This window comes from Juglans microcarpa x Juglans regia, chromosome 5S, assembly GCF_004785595.1.
Source record: "Juglans microcarpa x Juglans regia isolate MS1-56 chromosome 5S, Jm3101_v1.0, whole genome shotgun sequence".
In the NCBI taxonomy this organism is placed as follows: Eukaryota; Viridiplantae; Streptophyta; class Magnoliopsida; order Fagales; family Juglandaceae; genus Juglans; species Juglans microcarpa x Juglans regia.
In genome coordinates this window covers 16034072-16049838 of record NC_054603.1, presented here as the reverse complement: position 1 = coordinate 16049838, position 15767 = coordinate 16034072, and the positions used below count along the sequence as shown (strand labels likewise).

The following is a 15767-nucleotide window of genomic DNA, read 5'->3' as shown; positions in this document are numbered from 1 at the left end:
ACTACTTTACAATTTATTTTAAATCAACTAATATAATCATAAAATCATAACACTTCATTAAAAGATATTTTTTTTTTATAGCCAATGAATCATTCATTCCAATAATAAAAGTCCTTACAAGATATTGTTTCCATCAAGCCATTAAGCTTGTGATACAAAACAAGGACAAGATCTCCACCACGTAATAATAATATCCTCAACATTCTATGCATTCCTTGCTAATTGATGGGCTGCCACATTGCCTAGCCTGCTGACATGTCAAATCTAGACCAGTTAAAAGCCCCTCAACATGCGACGAATGTCTTGAATAAGAAAAAAAAATCTATTAAAAACTTAAATATTCAGTTTGAGAGTTCAAAGCATTTACAAGAATTAAACAATCAGTTTCCAATATCAATTTCCAAAGCATTAAAAGATAATTTCAATTTTACTTAACTACCCTTCATTTTAAGTAAAATAGTAAACTAGTTGTAGACTAATTGTAAACTTATTATTTTGCTAGAAATAATCGGATTGGTTAGTTGCAGCCCGACGTTGTTTTTGTTAAAAAATTTGTGATTACTTGCTTTCGGATATGATTTGAGATGAGATGAGTTGAAATTAAAGTTAAAAGTTAAAAATTAAAAATTTTTTTGTTAAAATATTATTTTTATTTTGATATTTGAAAAAATTGAATTATTTATTGTATTTAATTTAAAAATATAAAAAATTTGTAATAATTAGATAAAATAAAATAAATTAAAATATTTTAAACCTTCCAAATTTTAACATTGCATAACAAACAGGAGGCAAGGATGCAAGCTGGATCAGCAGATGCAGTTTGTAACTTGGAACAAACACAATTCATGCTGCAAAAAAGTCCAAAACAGATAATGGAAACCTATGTAAGCATCTCCTGTCCGGCTTTCATTGCTGCTTGCTTTCTCTATCCGGTACTTCTTCTAGTCACAAAAAGATTATCCTTCCTTCCTTTTTTCTTGTGCGTCTCACTCCTCTTCTGTTCTCTCCCTAATTCTATCAGGGCTTGTTTGATTCTTGAAAGCCATTTTCTTTCTCTTGGTTTATTTTTATTTTTTATTTTTAAATCCACTTGGTTTATTTCTTGTATTTTGTTACGTTCTTTCTTTTTTGAATGTTGACATTTTATATCTTGAAATTTAAATTTAAAAAAATGATACTTGCAGTTGGAAGCTCGTGAAATCACTTAAAAAAATAAAAAATAAATATAAAATTTAGATGAAAAAAAATTAATTTTTTAATAATAAATTTCACACTTTTTCAAAATGATGGCATAATATTTACTCATTTCACAACTATATAGCATTTCTCTTTGTATCTTATATGGGTCTGTCATATTTTCAAATTTTAGTTAATGATTTTAATTTGTTCAAATTTGAAAGGCGGTTCTATTAGGGTCTTTTCCACCTATTATTATTTTGCAGACATGCACTGACAGAGAAAAACAATTTGCATATTCCATTAGTGTTTAGCTCGGACACAAACAGAAAGTAGAAAGAATATGAAAGTTGAAAAATCTTGTGCATTTATTTGTTTCTAATTCTGATGGCCATTTCATTGTATATGTGTTTTCGGCTTCTGGGTCTCTCTGGATCTAGAAGTTCTGTATCAGACATTCTCTATCTTCACCTCTCAAATTTTGAAATTGAGTGGTGAACTTTCCAGGCTATCAGTTGCATAAAAGTTTCGATATTTTCAATAAAAGAACTTTTTCTCATCCTTTTTTTTCTCTTCTATTGAGGCCCAGTTATAATTTCTTTTGTGTTTTAATTTTTCGTAATTTTCACTTTTTATTTTCCAGAAATTACTGTTTCATGGTTTGGGTTTTGTTGCAGCACGTTACACCATATGAGATATAAAACTTTGATCGTTGATATTGAGGCAAAGGATTAGATTCCCATTTGTATAACCAGTTAGGATTGGAGGGATTTCTCCAAATGCTAAATCTTGGCAGATCGAGAACTCAGCCAAGGTCCAACAGATCGATGTCATTTGGAGGTGGGATTTCTTTTATATCTATAATTCACTTCAATGTGTTACTACTTAAAAACTATTTGCCGATAGTTCTTTTCTCTCCAGCGAAAAATATGTCACCCAAAACCTATCTGGTCATGATTTCAAAATAATCATTCGCAAACCGCGAAATCTGGTCCTTTCTGGTTATGTACTCCCTCTTCCTAACTTCATCGCTTGAAATATATATTATTTATGTTTGGTGTCTTGAATCCCGTTCATACCTGCAGGCATGGACTATCCAGACCCAAAGAAGAAGAGCAACTTTGTAGGAAGAATCATTTGGGTTGCTGCCTTCATTGTAATATTCATTATGGTGCTCAAGCTGTCTACAAATTTTAATAGTCCATGCCCGGTAACACCATTGTCTTATCTTTGAATGACCTTCTCATTGTTAAGTACTATGTTGTGATGGATTGATTTTTTACGTAATTAGAATGCATTTATAGATACTTTTGTACGCATGTCTATACATTTATTTAACCTTATGTCAAGCTCAATGCACAGAGAATCTTCATTTGCTCTTCTAGCAATCACGTGATATCTAGCCAAATTTGTGATAGGTCCCAGTCAGAGCCAAAGTCAAAAAAAAAAAAAAATCTTTACTAATATCCCCTTTTCGGGTGAGAGTGAGCCACTAGATAAAGGATAAACTCCACTTCCGGTGCGAGTTGGAGCTGCAATACACAAGACAATTCAAGTTTTCTGAAACCCCCTTTTGTTACATCTACACAGCCTTGATACTAAATATCCCCCATAACTTCCATGTAAAACTGCTACTAACTGCCATAATGCTACTTATTTGCCACATATATATATATATATATATTCACATAAATATCACTTAATTGCATGGTAACTGCTGCATGCCACTCTACATGTTCATGCAATTATGCAAATAATAACTGAAATGCAATTTGTACATGTGGCGATGTAGCTCCCCTGTTTTGCATGCTCCTGACTTTTGTGACCTCCGAGACCCATCATTCTTTCCCCATCCACTTGAGCCTTGTCCACAAGATCCACAATATGAGTTTTCCTAGTTTTCTTCCACTTGGTACTGGTGCTTATTTGCTGGCCTTTAATGCTGACCATTTGCAAGTTTGCATGTTGAATGCCTTCACTTGAAATATTCCAAAGACTCAGCTCCAAACTTTGCTTCAATCTTTGAATAAGTCCAACTTTGTAAATCAAAACCATGAATATCATTAACATAGCAACTATTGATGTTTCCACCATATTTGTAGATCTTGATGTATTTGCACATCTATTATAGGCTCTGCAACAAAGTTGGATACTCGTGGATGCCAACTTGGATTTTCTTTATCCAATAGTTATGCCGAAAAAAGGTATTACTTTTATGGAAGACATATTTCCAAGCCCGCTCCAGTTCTTCCATTTTGTATGCTGAACAACTTCCAAGAATTAGGTTCCTGTATGTTGCAAGGTCCTTTAGTAGCATCCATTGACCCACATGAAATTCACTAAATAACCGTGGCTTTCTTTCATGTGCTACTGCATAAAAAAAAATTTCTATGCCCATGAACATGCTCATCTACCTCACCCTTCAACTATCCTTCTGTGTTTTGCAAGTTTGAGAATGTGGGAAAACAGACTTGTTCTGTTGTCCATGTGATGGTGAGAGATGTTGAATAGTTTGTCTAAAAGACTCCTCCATCTATTGTATGCGCGCCATGAATTTGGTTCAAACTTCTAATCGAAGAACTCCTTGTACTTCATGCAACCTGGTCTCTAACCTCTCAATGTGATCTTTGATGGTTGTCATGCTCTGATACAAATTGATAGGTCTCATTCAGACCCACAATCACAAAAATAAATATTTAACTAATATCCCTCTTCGGGTGAGAGTGAACCACAAGATAAAGGATAAACTCCACTTTGGGTGGGAGTTGGAACCGTGATACGCAAGACAATTCAATTGTTTTGAACAACCCCTTTTGTTACATCTACACAGCCTTTATATTAAATATCCCCTGTAACTGCAATGTAAAACTGCTACTAACTGCCATGATATTTTTTGCCACACATATATACATCTACATAAATATCACTTTAAGAACAGCTACACGCCACTCTGCATGTTCACACAATTATGCAAATAACACCTAGTTCATGGAAATGCAAATTGCACGTGTGGCCATGTAGCTCCCCCCATTTTGCACGCTCCTGACTTTTGTGATCTCCAAGACCCATCATTTCGTTTCACTTTGCTGGCATATTATACCAGCGCTCGGCAGCATATGCCATTTGAACCTTATTTTAGTTTAGATTTGTATTTTTTTTATTAATTTTATTTTGGAGAGTTTCAAGCAAGTTGGACCGTGGGTGTTGATGTGGGGGAGGGAGGAATCAAACTTTATTTCCTGATAGCTCCCATGATCCAGGTTGTTATCCACAAAATTTTGCAGGCCCCAGTTTATGTGTGTTTATTTGATACATCTGTAGTCTTGCTCCACAAATTATATCATGGCCTGCTGTTTAGTTCGGAGTTTATGAATAGCGTTAATCACATATGTCTTAGTTACTAAGATATGTAAGACATCCCTATCTAAGTAATCTGTTGTTGACTTGTATGTGACATTGGTCTCTTCATTTTTGTTTTTCTTTTGCGTTGTTTTTTGACCAGACCTTTAAAATTTACATTTGTGTTGTTCTGTACAGAAGCAACAGAGATGCTAATGTTATTTATGGTATCTTTTCATACAAAGACACCCCCATCCATGTTCTTTTGTCTGTATTTTTCTTTAGTGCTCTCAATTTTCCAGATGTCTTAATCAAATTCAGTCGCTGATAAATTATATTTTATTGTTCTCTTACTAGTCGCTGATCCACTAGTCTCTTTCATGTGGTCAACATCCGTGAACATATAGTTTACTAACGATGTTCTTGATGCAAATTGTGAATGGTGCAAACTCTTTGTCTGAAAGAGTTGTGTATCTGATCAATTTTTCTTGCTTGTCTAAATTTGAGTTTTGTGTAGTCATCACAGATTTATCAACAGCTTTAAAACCTATTGTGAGTATATACTATGTGTACTTAAAATAGAGGTCTTAAAAATGTTGTCTTGCTGTTTGGTGGACTCCTGTTTTGAGCCTTTTTCTTGATTAGATTGATTGTTCCCCCCACCCCTTCTCAAACAATACTCAATTTGGTTCTGTAATGGCATTGGATGAGAAATAAAACTTTGGATCCAAATGAATGGGTTATAACTTTGTTATAGATTGAATGAAATTTGTCATTTCCAAATCTAAGTTGTTTTACATGGTGTTTCATTTCCTTCAGTTCTCCCATCATGAGCCTGGAGTAATGCATGTTCTAGTAACAGGAGGTGCTGGCTATATTGGTTCACATGCTACCTTAAGGCTTCTAAAGGACTCATACCGTGTAACTATAGTGGTATGCTTTTTTCCAGAAAGAAAGTTATTTTATAATTATTCTCCATTTTCAATGTTAATTACAATGTCATGAGATTTTTCCATTTGACAGGACAACCTCTCACGGGGAAACCTGGGTGCTGTTAAGGTTCTCCAAGCATTATTTCCAGAAGCTGGAAGGCTTCAGTTCATTTATGCTGACTTGGGGGATGCAAAATCGGTATCCTTATGTTGTGCCCCTCTTGATATACTCTGAATATGACTGTGAGCAGGCATACCTGGATGTTTCCTTAAGAGGTTTTTCAGGTTCATAAAGTATTCTCTGAGAATTCATTTGATGCTGTTATGCATTTTGCAGCAGTTGCATATGTTGGGGAAAGTACCCTTGATCCACTTAAGTAAGTATTGTTTCTTGATCAATATATAGCCTATTTGAAATGTCAATCTTGCAATAAAAACCATGCTCTCTTTTTTTCCCTTTTGTTTCTTGCATCAAGCTTTTTAGGACAAGCTGATATGAAATGGAAATCATTGATGCAGAACTCATAAAGCCGCATTAACATGTTGACATGAGAATAATGGTAAATGATGCACCCAAACTTTGTTAGATGATCACTTATCAAAAAGTTTGTCAGTTGATCTAATAGTGTGAAAGAGCTTGCATATGTGAGGCTTGCTTGGATCAATATGACTGTGTTTGAGAATTCCAGTTTTAGTTCCTGTCTTGGATCCTTGAAAAGCATCCGAAAAGGCAGAAATAAATAATATGAAACAATCGAGTTGTAGGATCCATTTGGGAATTTGATAAGTTCAGTACACCATAAAAAGAACATTTCTATGTGTTCAGAATGTAAAATCTGATCGGCAAATCATCAAAAGTTGGGAAAATTGGAATCATCGACTAATCATGGACGCTGGTTCCATTAAAGACAATAGCTGAAGCCCACTGAAATAAAGTGTTAAAGAAAAAACATTTAAGTTCATCCACCGAGCATTCCTTATCTTAAAAGCTTCAACCATTCCTCTCGACCCATATACACCACACAAGGCATAAAGGGATCATGTTCCAAACAGCGGCAATTTGCAAATTATCCCTTAAACCTCTCCAACAAGCAAAAGATCCACCAATCTCCTAGGCATCACCCCATTCTGCTCCTACTAAACACTTCATACCATAACACCCTAGCTTCCTCACTGTGTAGTAACAAATGATCCACTGATTTTCCAGATTTTTTACATAGAAACACCAATCCATAACAATTAAACCATGCTTCCTGAGATTGTCCAAAGTCAGAATTTTCCCTAGAGAAGCAGACCAACCAAAGAACGCAACCTTTGAAGGCACCTTGCACTTCCAAATACTCTTCCAAGGAAAAGATGGTACCAGATTTGGCCTAGGCAGCATCATGTACAAAGAATGAACTGAAAACTTCTTATTACCAGTATGAATCCAGACCATCTTACCACATGTACAAAGAATGAACTGAAAACTTCTTATTACCAGTATGAATCCAGACCATCTTACCACTTATGTCCCTCCCAAGCTGTGTAGCATACAATAAGCCAAGCAAACCAGAAACTTCATCCATTTCCTAGTCATTCTCAGCTCTAGTGAACTGAACGTTCCATTGGGGCGAACTACTAGAACAATCCAAAATCTCAGCCACAGAAGCTTCCGGATTCTGAGAGATACAAAAGAGGTCTGGAAAAACAGCACTAAGAACCCTACCACCACAACATGGATTATGTCAAAAATGAATTCTGGAACCGTCACCAACCACAAAATTAATGTGTTTTGTGAAAGCATCCTAGCCACTCCTTATATTTTTCCACACCCCCACATCGTAAGTACCTCTTTACCTCCTTATAATTCTTTCTTTTATAAACGATAAAGCTTCATTAAATATGTTTGAGGCACATCCAAATGCATTGGTACTTATTTTATTGTTCTTTGGACTTTCAGCTTTGCCAATTACTATAATTATCTTTAATATGGGCTAAGAGAGTGAACTCAAGGATTTGATAGTTGAGACTGGGTCCACAAATATCTGACACTTGGGTTTAAAACAACTTCTCAGAAAGAATGTGAATCATGACACCTTTGAAGCACTAAATTGACCACTACATATTACTAACCTTGATGTTGCACAGGTATTATCATAACATTACATCAAACACCTTGGCGGTATTAGAGGCCATGGAAACACATGGTGTGAAGACATTGATATATTCTAGTACCTGTGCAACATACGGGGAACCTGAAAAGATGCCCATTACTGAAGAAACTCTGCAGGTTAGGTTCTATTTCTGTATTATAGTTTTTTTTCCACTACAGAAAAGTTGGTTACTTTTTTAATATGTAAAAAAAAGGCTGGTTATGGGTTGACAACAATATTCTTTGTTTTCTTTAATTATCAAAATAAAAAGAAACACCAATAAATTTGGTTTTATTATTTTTTAGAGTGGCATGCTACAACTACTTTTTGTGGATACAGAGTTTTGGTGCTAAAGAACTGTGAAACTTTTTTGCATGAATTCAATTTCAGGTCCCCATTAATCCATATGGAAAGGCTAAAAAGATGGCAGAAGATATTATCCTTGATTTTTCTAAAAAGTCAGACATGGCAGTTATGATCTTAAGGTTGGTTTTTACCCGTACACTATATATGTGACCATGGCCAGACTTCAACCACTTCAACCCCCCTCCCTGGGTTGTTTTCTATAAGAATAAAGGCATTGATAAACCCGAATCAATTGTTGTGATTGTTTTGGTACTTCTTTTCCTTTCTGAAAATTTCAGATACTTCAATGTGATTGGGTCAGATCCAGAGGGCAGACTAGGTGAAGCTCCAAGACCTGAACTACGTGAACACGGCCGAATATCTGGTGCTTGTTTTGATGCAGCTCGCGCTATTATTCCTGGGCTGAAGGTATACTGTGTTCTTTTTGAATGGCATTTCTGTGTTAGACCTTGGAAAGACTTGTCTTTAGTCGTTACTTACCACATCCAAATATGGACACACAATGCATGTCTAGAAGAGCTACTACTCTTGTTGATAAAATTTTAGAAAAAACTCAAAGGGATGTTTTTGGTTATAAACTTGAACTTTTTCATTATCTGGGAATGTAGATGTTTTCAAATATCAAGAGATAATTAGGATACTTGATAAATCTGAGGCTTGGAACCTGTTCATTAGAATCTATGAGAGGGTTTCATCTACTCTACAGGGGTGCGGTGCACGAAACCGGGTCCGAAGGGCCCTGTCTTAGAGAGGTTCCCCGACACAAAAGTATCTATGAGAGGGTTTCAATTATAAACTTAAGCTGTCTAGAGTTTGAAGTTGACATTGCACTGAACTTTTAACTTTTCAATTAATAGAATCTGTGACAGTGTTTTGTTTATAAACTTAAGCTGTATAGAGTTTGGAGTTGACATTACGTGGACTCAACTTCTAATTCAAAATTTAACCACCATGGCTTCCCAATCGACAGTACTATCAAAGTTCATGGTGCTGCAAAATTCTCCACGTTAGTTTTTATAAAGTTGTGTATGTATTTTGAGTTGTTCTAATCAGTTTTACATTAAAAAGAAAAAAGACTTGCTGTAATCTAGTGTTCTGCACTACGCAGGTTAAAGGAACAGACTATGATACACCTGATGGCACTTGCATAAGGGATTACATTGATGTCACTGATCTGGTTGATGCTCACGTGAAAGCTCTTGAAAAGGCAGAGCCCAGAAAGATTGGAATTTACAACGTTGGCACTGGAAAAGGTAGGATAAACAAAAAGAAAAATCATTATAATATATATCATTTACTTTTTCCTTGTGCATGGAAGATTTGTCACTTCTGATAGAGGTCTGAGGCTTCTTTTTGGATAACTTTATCAGGTAGATCTGTAAAGGAGTTTGTGGAGGCATGTAAGAAGGCTACAGAAGTAGACATCAAGGTTGATTACCTACCTCGCCGGCCAGGCGACTACGCCAGAGTGTACAGTGACCCTTCTAAAATCGGGCAAGAACTGAACTGGACGGCACGATACACCGATATTGAAGAGAGTTTGCAGATTGCCTGGAGATGGCAAAAGTTGCATCGTTATGGCTATGGAACCCCTTTGGCAGTTTCTTACTGAAAGGATCACACCATTCCATAGCTGTAGGTTAATGAGAAGAGCCCCATGCACATGCAGAGTGCTGATTTCGGCAACCGTTCTATTGCTCTCTGAGAACGGAGGTGTTTGAAATAAGATAATCTCTTTAGGAGGTAAGAGTAGGATGCAACCCATTTGTTACATGCATTATAACAGATAGTAGGTACAAAATTGTTATTGATTGGTTTATCTTCTCTCATTGGTTGGTGATAGCATATGATATATAGGTTTGAAGGGTCATATTTTGCGCAGATGGCCCCTTCTAGTTCTAAAATAAAGGGTAATGTTAATTAGTGTATCTTCAGTGCTAGAACTTGTTGCGAGCAAATTATGAAATGATAGAAATCCAGAGCTGGCTTTTTGATGCTTTTCTTCAGGGGCAGCGCAATGAAACTACAAAATAAAGGAATAACCACTGGCTCTGAGCGATTGTCAAACACCAATCAAGTGTTGTACAAAAGTAGATACATACGAGTTTGAAACTTAAATCCGATATAAAGATGACATAGTATCGTCCCTGTCGTGTTCAATAGCTCGTTCCTTTTTCCATGAAGAATCATACAAAAAACCGACAGTAGAAAAGTGGGCTTCAACTTTAGATAGTGATATCTTAGGACCTTATTCTCTGTGTATCTTCTGTATCATTTCAATTTAAATTCGAATATTAACAAATTCCAATATAACCTCAAATGAAAGTGGAAAACCTCCACCCCTTATCATTACACACACCCTTAGAATTTTGACTGAGTACAACTCAGATATACCGAAAAAAAAAAAATGATACCTTTTAATGGTGTCTTGAGTTTGAATACTGCTTTTCAATAGTTTTCGAAGAAACATCCTAATCTCTGTTGATAACTATGCCCTTCAAAATGGAGAAAGCCACTCACTTTTCACCTAAAAAGTAGAGTATTGACACAGAATATTTAGCTCATTCATCCCATATTTACAGGTCAAGACATCGAATCAAAACTTAAGGCTGCCCACCATATCAGTCAAAAGTTGAAGTTTGTGATAAATAACCATTTTTTCTCATTTCACCGGTTCTTTATTTTAAAACTCTTTACTGCTGAAACTAGTGTCTGCAGTAAGAGTGCCGTGACTATGAGAACCATATTAGTCTTACCTATGTGGCCGTAACAATCAATCAAAGTACCTCCACCGCATTCTTTGGCATATTATTAACAATGCACAGTCCATCTGATGAAGTAATCACTGCTGTGCATCTGTAGTTCATGGAGGCAGAAAAGAAATTAGATACTGGATGATGTTGAACCAACTTTATTTTTTTAAAGAAACAATATATACGTGATGCAAATATAGGCATTGAACAAACCATGAGAATTATGATGAATAATTCTACGTACAACCGTGAAGTGCTTAAACGTCGCGTAATCGTTTTGAAAAAAAGTCAGGTCAAGTATTAAAAAATTAATTTTTTTTTATGTGGGTTCCATGTTTTATTCACTTTTTTCAAAGCGATTACGGTTGCGCAATTCATGGTTGCAAACATCTTCTCACTCCTTTATAAATTGCCCTACATCCTAGCAGTAGTGCTCAATACCTCTGGGTAGTCATCTAAATATTTTTGAGTATTTCTTGTATCATGAAGTATCAGTTCTTAGGCGACATAATTAAGATGCTATACCACGATCTTCAATCGATCTTAGTTTATGTAATTTGTCAATTCTTCCACATATATACACGAAACATGGATTTGATTTCTGTGAAAGCAGTAAACAATTATTTACAAGAAGCAAGAAAACTAACGGGAACTTGCATATGACTCCATGGTCCACGACCCCATTGACTTCATCAAGGCTTTCAGCTACTTCCGCTGCATTTTTTAGTTTACGCAAGGAATGAGAGATTATCTTGAAAGTATAAACAAGAAGAAACAAAAGTTGGGTGTAAATCCTACCAAGGCTGAGAATTGGAGATGTAAATATTACATCAAGAACATTATGGCCTTCTCTAGTGACTAAAGGGAAATCACCACCTAGTGGACTTGCTTGCCCTATGGATGACCTCCTCCATACCTACACACTCACCAACAAAAACAAAAAATTAAGAGAGTTTATTAACAGAAAATATAGTATTCCTTACTTGATCCTTGTCTCATTAACAAGAATGAAAAGTGCAAAGTTCTATTGCTGTTCCAAAGCTGTGATAACTTTTGTTTGGTGTTGCTCTGTGATTGTTGTGGACGGAAAACACACAAGGCATCCATCTGCAGTAGTGATACTTCGTTTTTGCTATTGAGGAATATTAAGATCCCCATTTTTGTCTTTTTGGTTGCCCTGTGGGGGAGGGCAATATCCTGAGCTTGCACGGATATTGAATCAAAGGTTGATTGGTCTATCGAGACAAAGAAAGTTGAAACAAAATGATTCTTGTGTTCATTTGACAAAATGATTATGATCCCTTCTAGTATAACAATACTCTTTGTGCTGTCTTATTCTTGCCAAGGCTTAAAAAACTATAATAATGTTTTTCCCACGAAACTTCTCAGTCGGGATCAAGTGCATATCCTTTACATGTGACCAAAAGTGAGAATCCTGAAAGATTGTCCAATTCTGTTGCATTTAGATGATGGTGTGTGTTTGGAGTCTCTCCTTTCCCAAAACTCAATCTCAAAAAAATTCTCTACATTTTTTAAAACTAAATAAAGCCTAGAGATTTCCAATCTTGGGAATGAGTATGCCAGGGAAAAAGTTCATAGTTTCTCATGTATAAGTTAAAGAACATAATTTGAAACTGAATAACATAAATACAAACAGATATATGCATGTATATATATATATATGTTAATTTAAAACGCTATAATGTCACATAAGAAGCGTACCTCTGCATCACCTAAAAATAGGTCATCAATCTCTTCAGCAGTTTGCATCCAGTTGAGCTGAAACATGATTCAGGAATCAGATGCAAACAATTATCTTCTCTTACTCTTTATCGTTAATGTCTCAAGTTATTTTAAACCGATAACGTGTGTAATTGCTTACAGATTGAATCAAAACTGGAACGGACCCATCCAGATCACCTTTGTACTGACTCTCTGTGATCATGAATGCAAGCTTTTTGGCTGCATTTAGTATGGACTGAAAGTAAAGAATGAAAAGGGAAATTAACAAGTAATAGCAAGCTTGTTGGCTGCATCGGTAGAGACTGAAGGTAAACAATGCAAAGGGAAATTCATCAGTGCTGTCATGAATTAAGACCTAACGTGGAAATATAAACATATGCAAGTTCAAATTTTCAGAGATATAATTTTACATTTTACAAAAAATAACTTAGGCTTATAAAAAGTTCCTATGCTATAATCCAAGTCAAAAGAGGCACCCTAAAACAGGAAACACAATAATGTTTTGACTCACCTTCTGTTGAAGGAGTATTGACTCCTCATCTTTTGGTCTTTGGCGTCCAATGATAGCACTGAGTGTTCCTTCTTCTATAATATCAGCATCATCAAATGCAAAATCAATCTACAACAAAACAACTAAAAAATGATAGCCTACTAAGGCTGAAATTTTAAGGAATACCATGATAATCATGTGTTAAGAGTCATGCAGGCACATTGTCAGGGAAACCTCTAATAATATCTCTAAAACTAGGAATCCCAAGGGGTTGGCCCAAGTGGTGAATGCCTTGGTCTTGGAGTATCACTCCATTCAAGGTCCAAGGTTCAACACCTCATGGGTGCAGACAATCCTCCGGGATTTACTCTGTAGGGGTGGGTCCGAAGGGCTCTGCCTTGGAGAGGTTCCCCAACATAAAAAAAAAAAAAAATCTCTAAAACTAGTGAACAAATTTCATGGGAGTTGAATCTCACTTTCCCTTCTCATATGACTTGGCTTCTTTTTTTTTTTCTTTTTTTTTTTTTTTTTTATTTTTGATCAACTTTTTATGTGACCACCAATGTGTTGTAGAATTAGACCTATAAAAGAAAGAACACATTTGAAAAATGTTCTGGTTCATTGAGGTTTCTTATAATAAAATATTCACTAGGATATTTATCGATAATGTTCTTGAACAAAATAGCATGCGGGATAATATTCACAAAACCGAATGATAATAAAAAGGAAACTGTTATGATGTTCAAAATTTGTGCACACTTGAAGACAATCTTGATACTTATCCATTGGAATTCCTGCCTTTGCTGCTTCACTTGCACTTGCAACGGACCTGCAAATAACCAAAGCACAATATGTGGGCTTGGGGGAACTGAAAAGTAGTAGTAGAAGTACTTAGGAAAGACCAAGAAAAGAAGCAAATCAATATAAAACCATTATTCAAGCTAGCTGATACAATAGAAATTACCCACGGCAGATTAGAACAGAAAAGAAGCCTTTTTTCCTGGATTCTCCAATAACAAAGTGTTGCTCAAAAAAAAAAAAAAAAAATTACTGGAGTAATAAATAAAATATTAAGTCGTATACATGATTTTTATCTGGCCCTGACCGTATAATTAATGTAAGTTTCTTCGACAGCAGCTTTTAATGGAGCACAGATTAACAGACCACAACTCAACCAGCTGAAGTGGAAATTCGGACCATTCAACATAGCAGTTACAGGATATCACTTGTTTCTCAAGTAGTCTCTGTAAAAATTATATCAGAATTTGTTAAATCATCAATTGTCCCAAAAGCTAACTCTTTAAGGTCAATACGCGGAATATTTGATTGAAACGTAATATTCGAGTCAGAACTCAGAACTCTGCTCTGATACGACATAAAAAGAATCACAGATTGTAAATTCATCACACTTTGAGTTTGGTGCAATATATATTTTTACTGGGAGTGTATATCTAATTAACATAACAACATTGATGAGACATTACCACTTCATGTTGGAGTTATTTGCACAACCATTTTTATGGTCTTGTTGCGTGGGACTTGATCCTAGAGCAGTTAATGCTAGCTTTGAGCAGGGTTCTTTATCATTGGATGTCTTAATAGAACTTAATATTAACAGAAAAAAAAAAAAAAAAAAAAAAAAAAAAAAGCAAAAGAGAAAATCAGCAGGCCAAGGGAGAATTACCATTACCAATGGCATAGAAGAAATAAAACTTACGTGGGTACACCTACTATATCTTTTAGAACGCCAGAACGAAGTTGGCGACCCAGATATTGTATGGCCATACCAGAAGCATAACCAGACCCCAAGCCAATAACCATGCCAGTTTTTATGTACGTATCCACCTACAACCAACATCAGCCATCAGAGCCGGAAATCAAGGTATTCTTTTTTTTTTTCCTCTCTATCATACCATATTGATTGCCCCACTTTCTTTGCTTCTTTCTTCCACAGCAATGACCATACTTTTCAAGAATCGAATGAAAAGGAGTTTTAATAGGGAAAGCATACAGTGTAATGGGCTGCTTGGAGGAGAGCCGAGGCGTCAGCGAGACTTGAATGAGTCACTCTGATAGAACTCGTCTTTCCTCTACTTCTACGTTTTGTGCCAATGCCATTAAAAGCTGCGGCGGGCACATGCACAAGAATATTAATGGATGACGAAGACGAAGCCAGTGATGCCATTGTCTATGGCGGTAAATCTTCCACCTTTGGCGTTACGGATAGGCAAAGGACTCAAGTTCCAACCACAAACTATGGTGCTAGACAGCCATTTTTGCTGGCCTGGTGGATTTTTAAGCTGGGGTCTAGCCTCATTCCCTGGCCCAATTAAACGTTTATTCTTGCGTTTTGTTTGTTTATTTATTTTAATATCCTGATTTTACAAATGAGAATGAGAAATATTAGGCACATAAAGCGAATTATAAGCATTAATTTGAAATTTTGACCTGATTTTGACATGAAACTAGTACCTCAAATTATAAAATTTTATTTCTCATAAAATCACAACACTCGACAATTTTGTTTTTTTTATAATTTTTTTATATAATTAATACTGCTCTTTATAAACCAGCAAAATTCAAAATCTCTTATTTCAAAGTTGTAATTTATTAGATACTCCTAAAATATGAATAATGTGATATCCTCTGCTTATCACGATATAAATTGACATTAAAATTGCTTGTGTCAATCATTCTCATCCGACTTCTTAAATTTCTTGGCTATATTTTCACCAAAGGAGCCCAAAAATCATCTTACATCCGGCGCCCTAAGAGCATTAGTATTGACTTGTGCATAATTATAGCCAAATTTGAGTTAAAAATAATGTCACAG

The 15767-nt window shown here is 35.6% G+C and overlaps 2 protein-coding genes across 5 annotated transcripts; one reads left to right on the top strand and one right to left on the bottom strand.

Moving 5' to 3' along the window:
• The first annotated feature begins 823 nt into the window (after positions 1–823).
• LOC121268650 (UDP-arabinose 4-epimerase 1-like) lies at positions 824–9732 on the top strand. 4 transcript variants are annotated; one of them, XM_041172984.1, is made up of 11 exons: positions 824–979; positions 1854–2016; positions 2262–2386; positions 5335–5448; positions 5539–5646; positions 5733–5824; positions 7578–7719; positions 7973–8067; positions 8227–8356; positions 9057–9201; positions 9319–9732. In XM_041172984.1, exons 2-11 carry the CDS (start codon positions 1956–1958, stop codon positions 9558–9560), a joined length of 1254 nt encoding a protein of 417 aa, XP_041028918.1. In that variant the 5' UTR covers positions 824–979; positions 1854–1955; the 3' UTR covers positions 9561–9732. The 4 variants fall into 4 exon arrangements, with proteins under 4 accessions (XP_041028918.1, XP_041028916.1, XP_041028917.1 ...); XM_041172982.1 differs by having other exon boundaries at positions 908–932; XM_041172983.1 differs by lacking the exon at positions 824–979 and adding an exon at positions 1470–1508.
• LOC121268651 (probable ribose-5-phosphate isomerase 4, chloroplastic) lies at positions 5873–15234 on the bottom strand. Its single transcript, XM_041172986.1, has 10 exons — positions 14946–15234; positions 14652–14779; positions 13694–13763; positions 12956–13063; positions 12584–12679; positions 12424–12480; positions 11500–11617; positions 11349–11415; positions 10735–10804; positions 5873–6158 (listed from the first exon to the last, which is right to left on the bottom strand). Exons 1-10 carry the CDS (start codon positions 15117–15119, stop codon positions 6039–6041), a joined length of 1008 nt encoding a protein of 335 aa, XP_041028920.1. The 5' UTR covers positions 15120–15234; the 3' UTR covers positions 5873–6038.
• Positions 15235–15767: the final 533 nt, after the last annotated feature.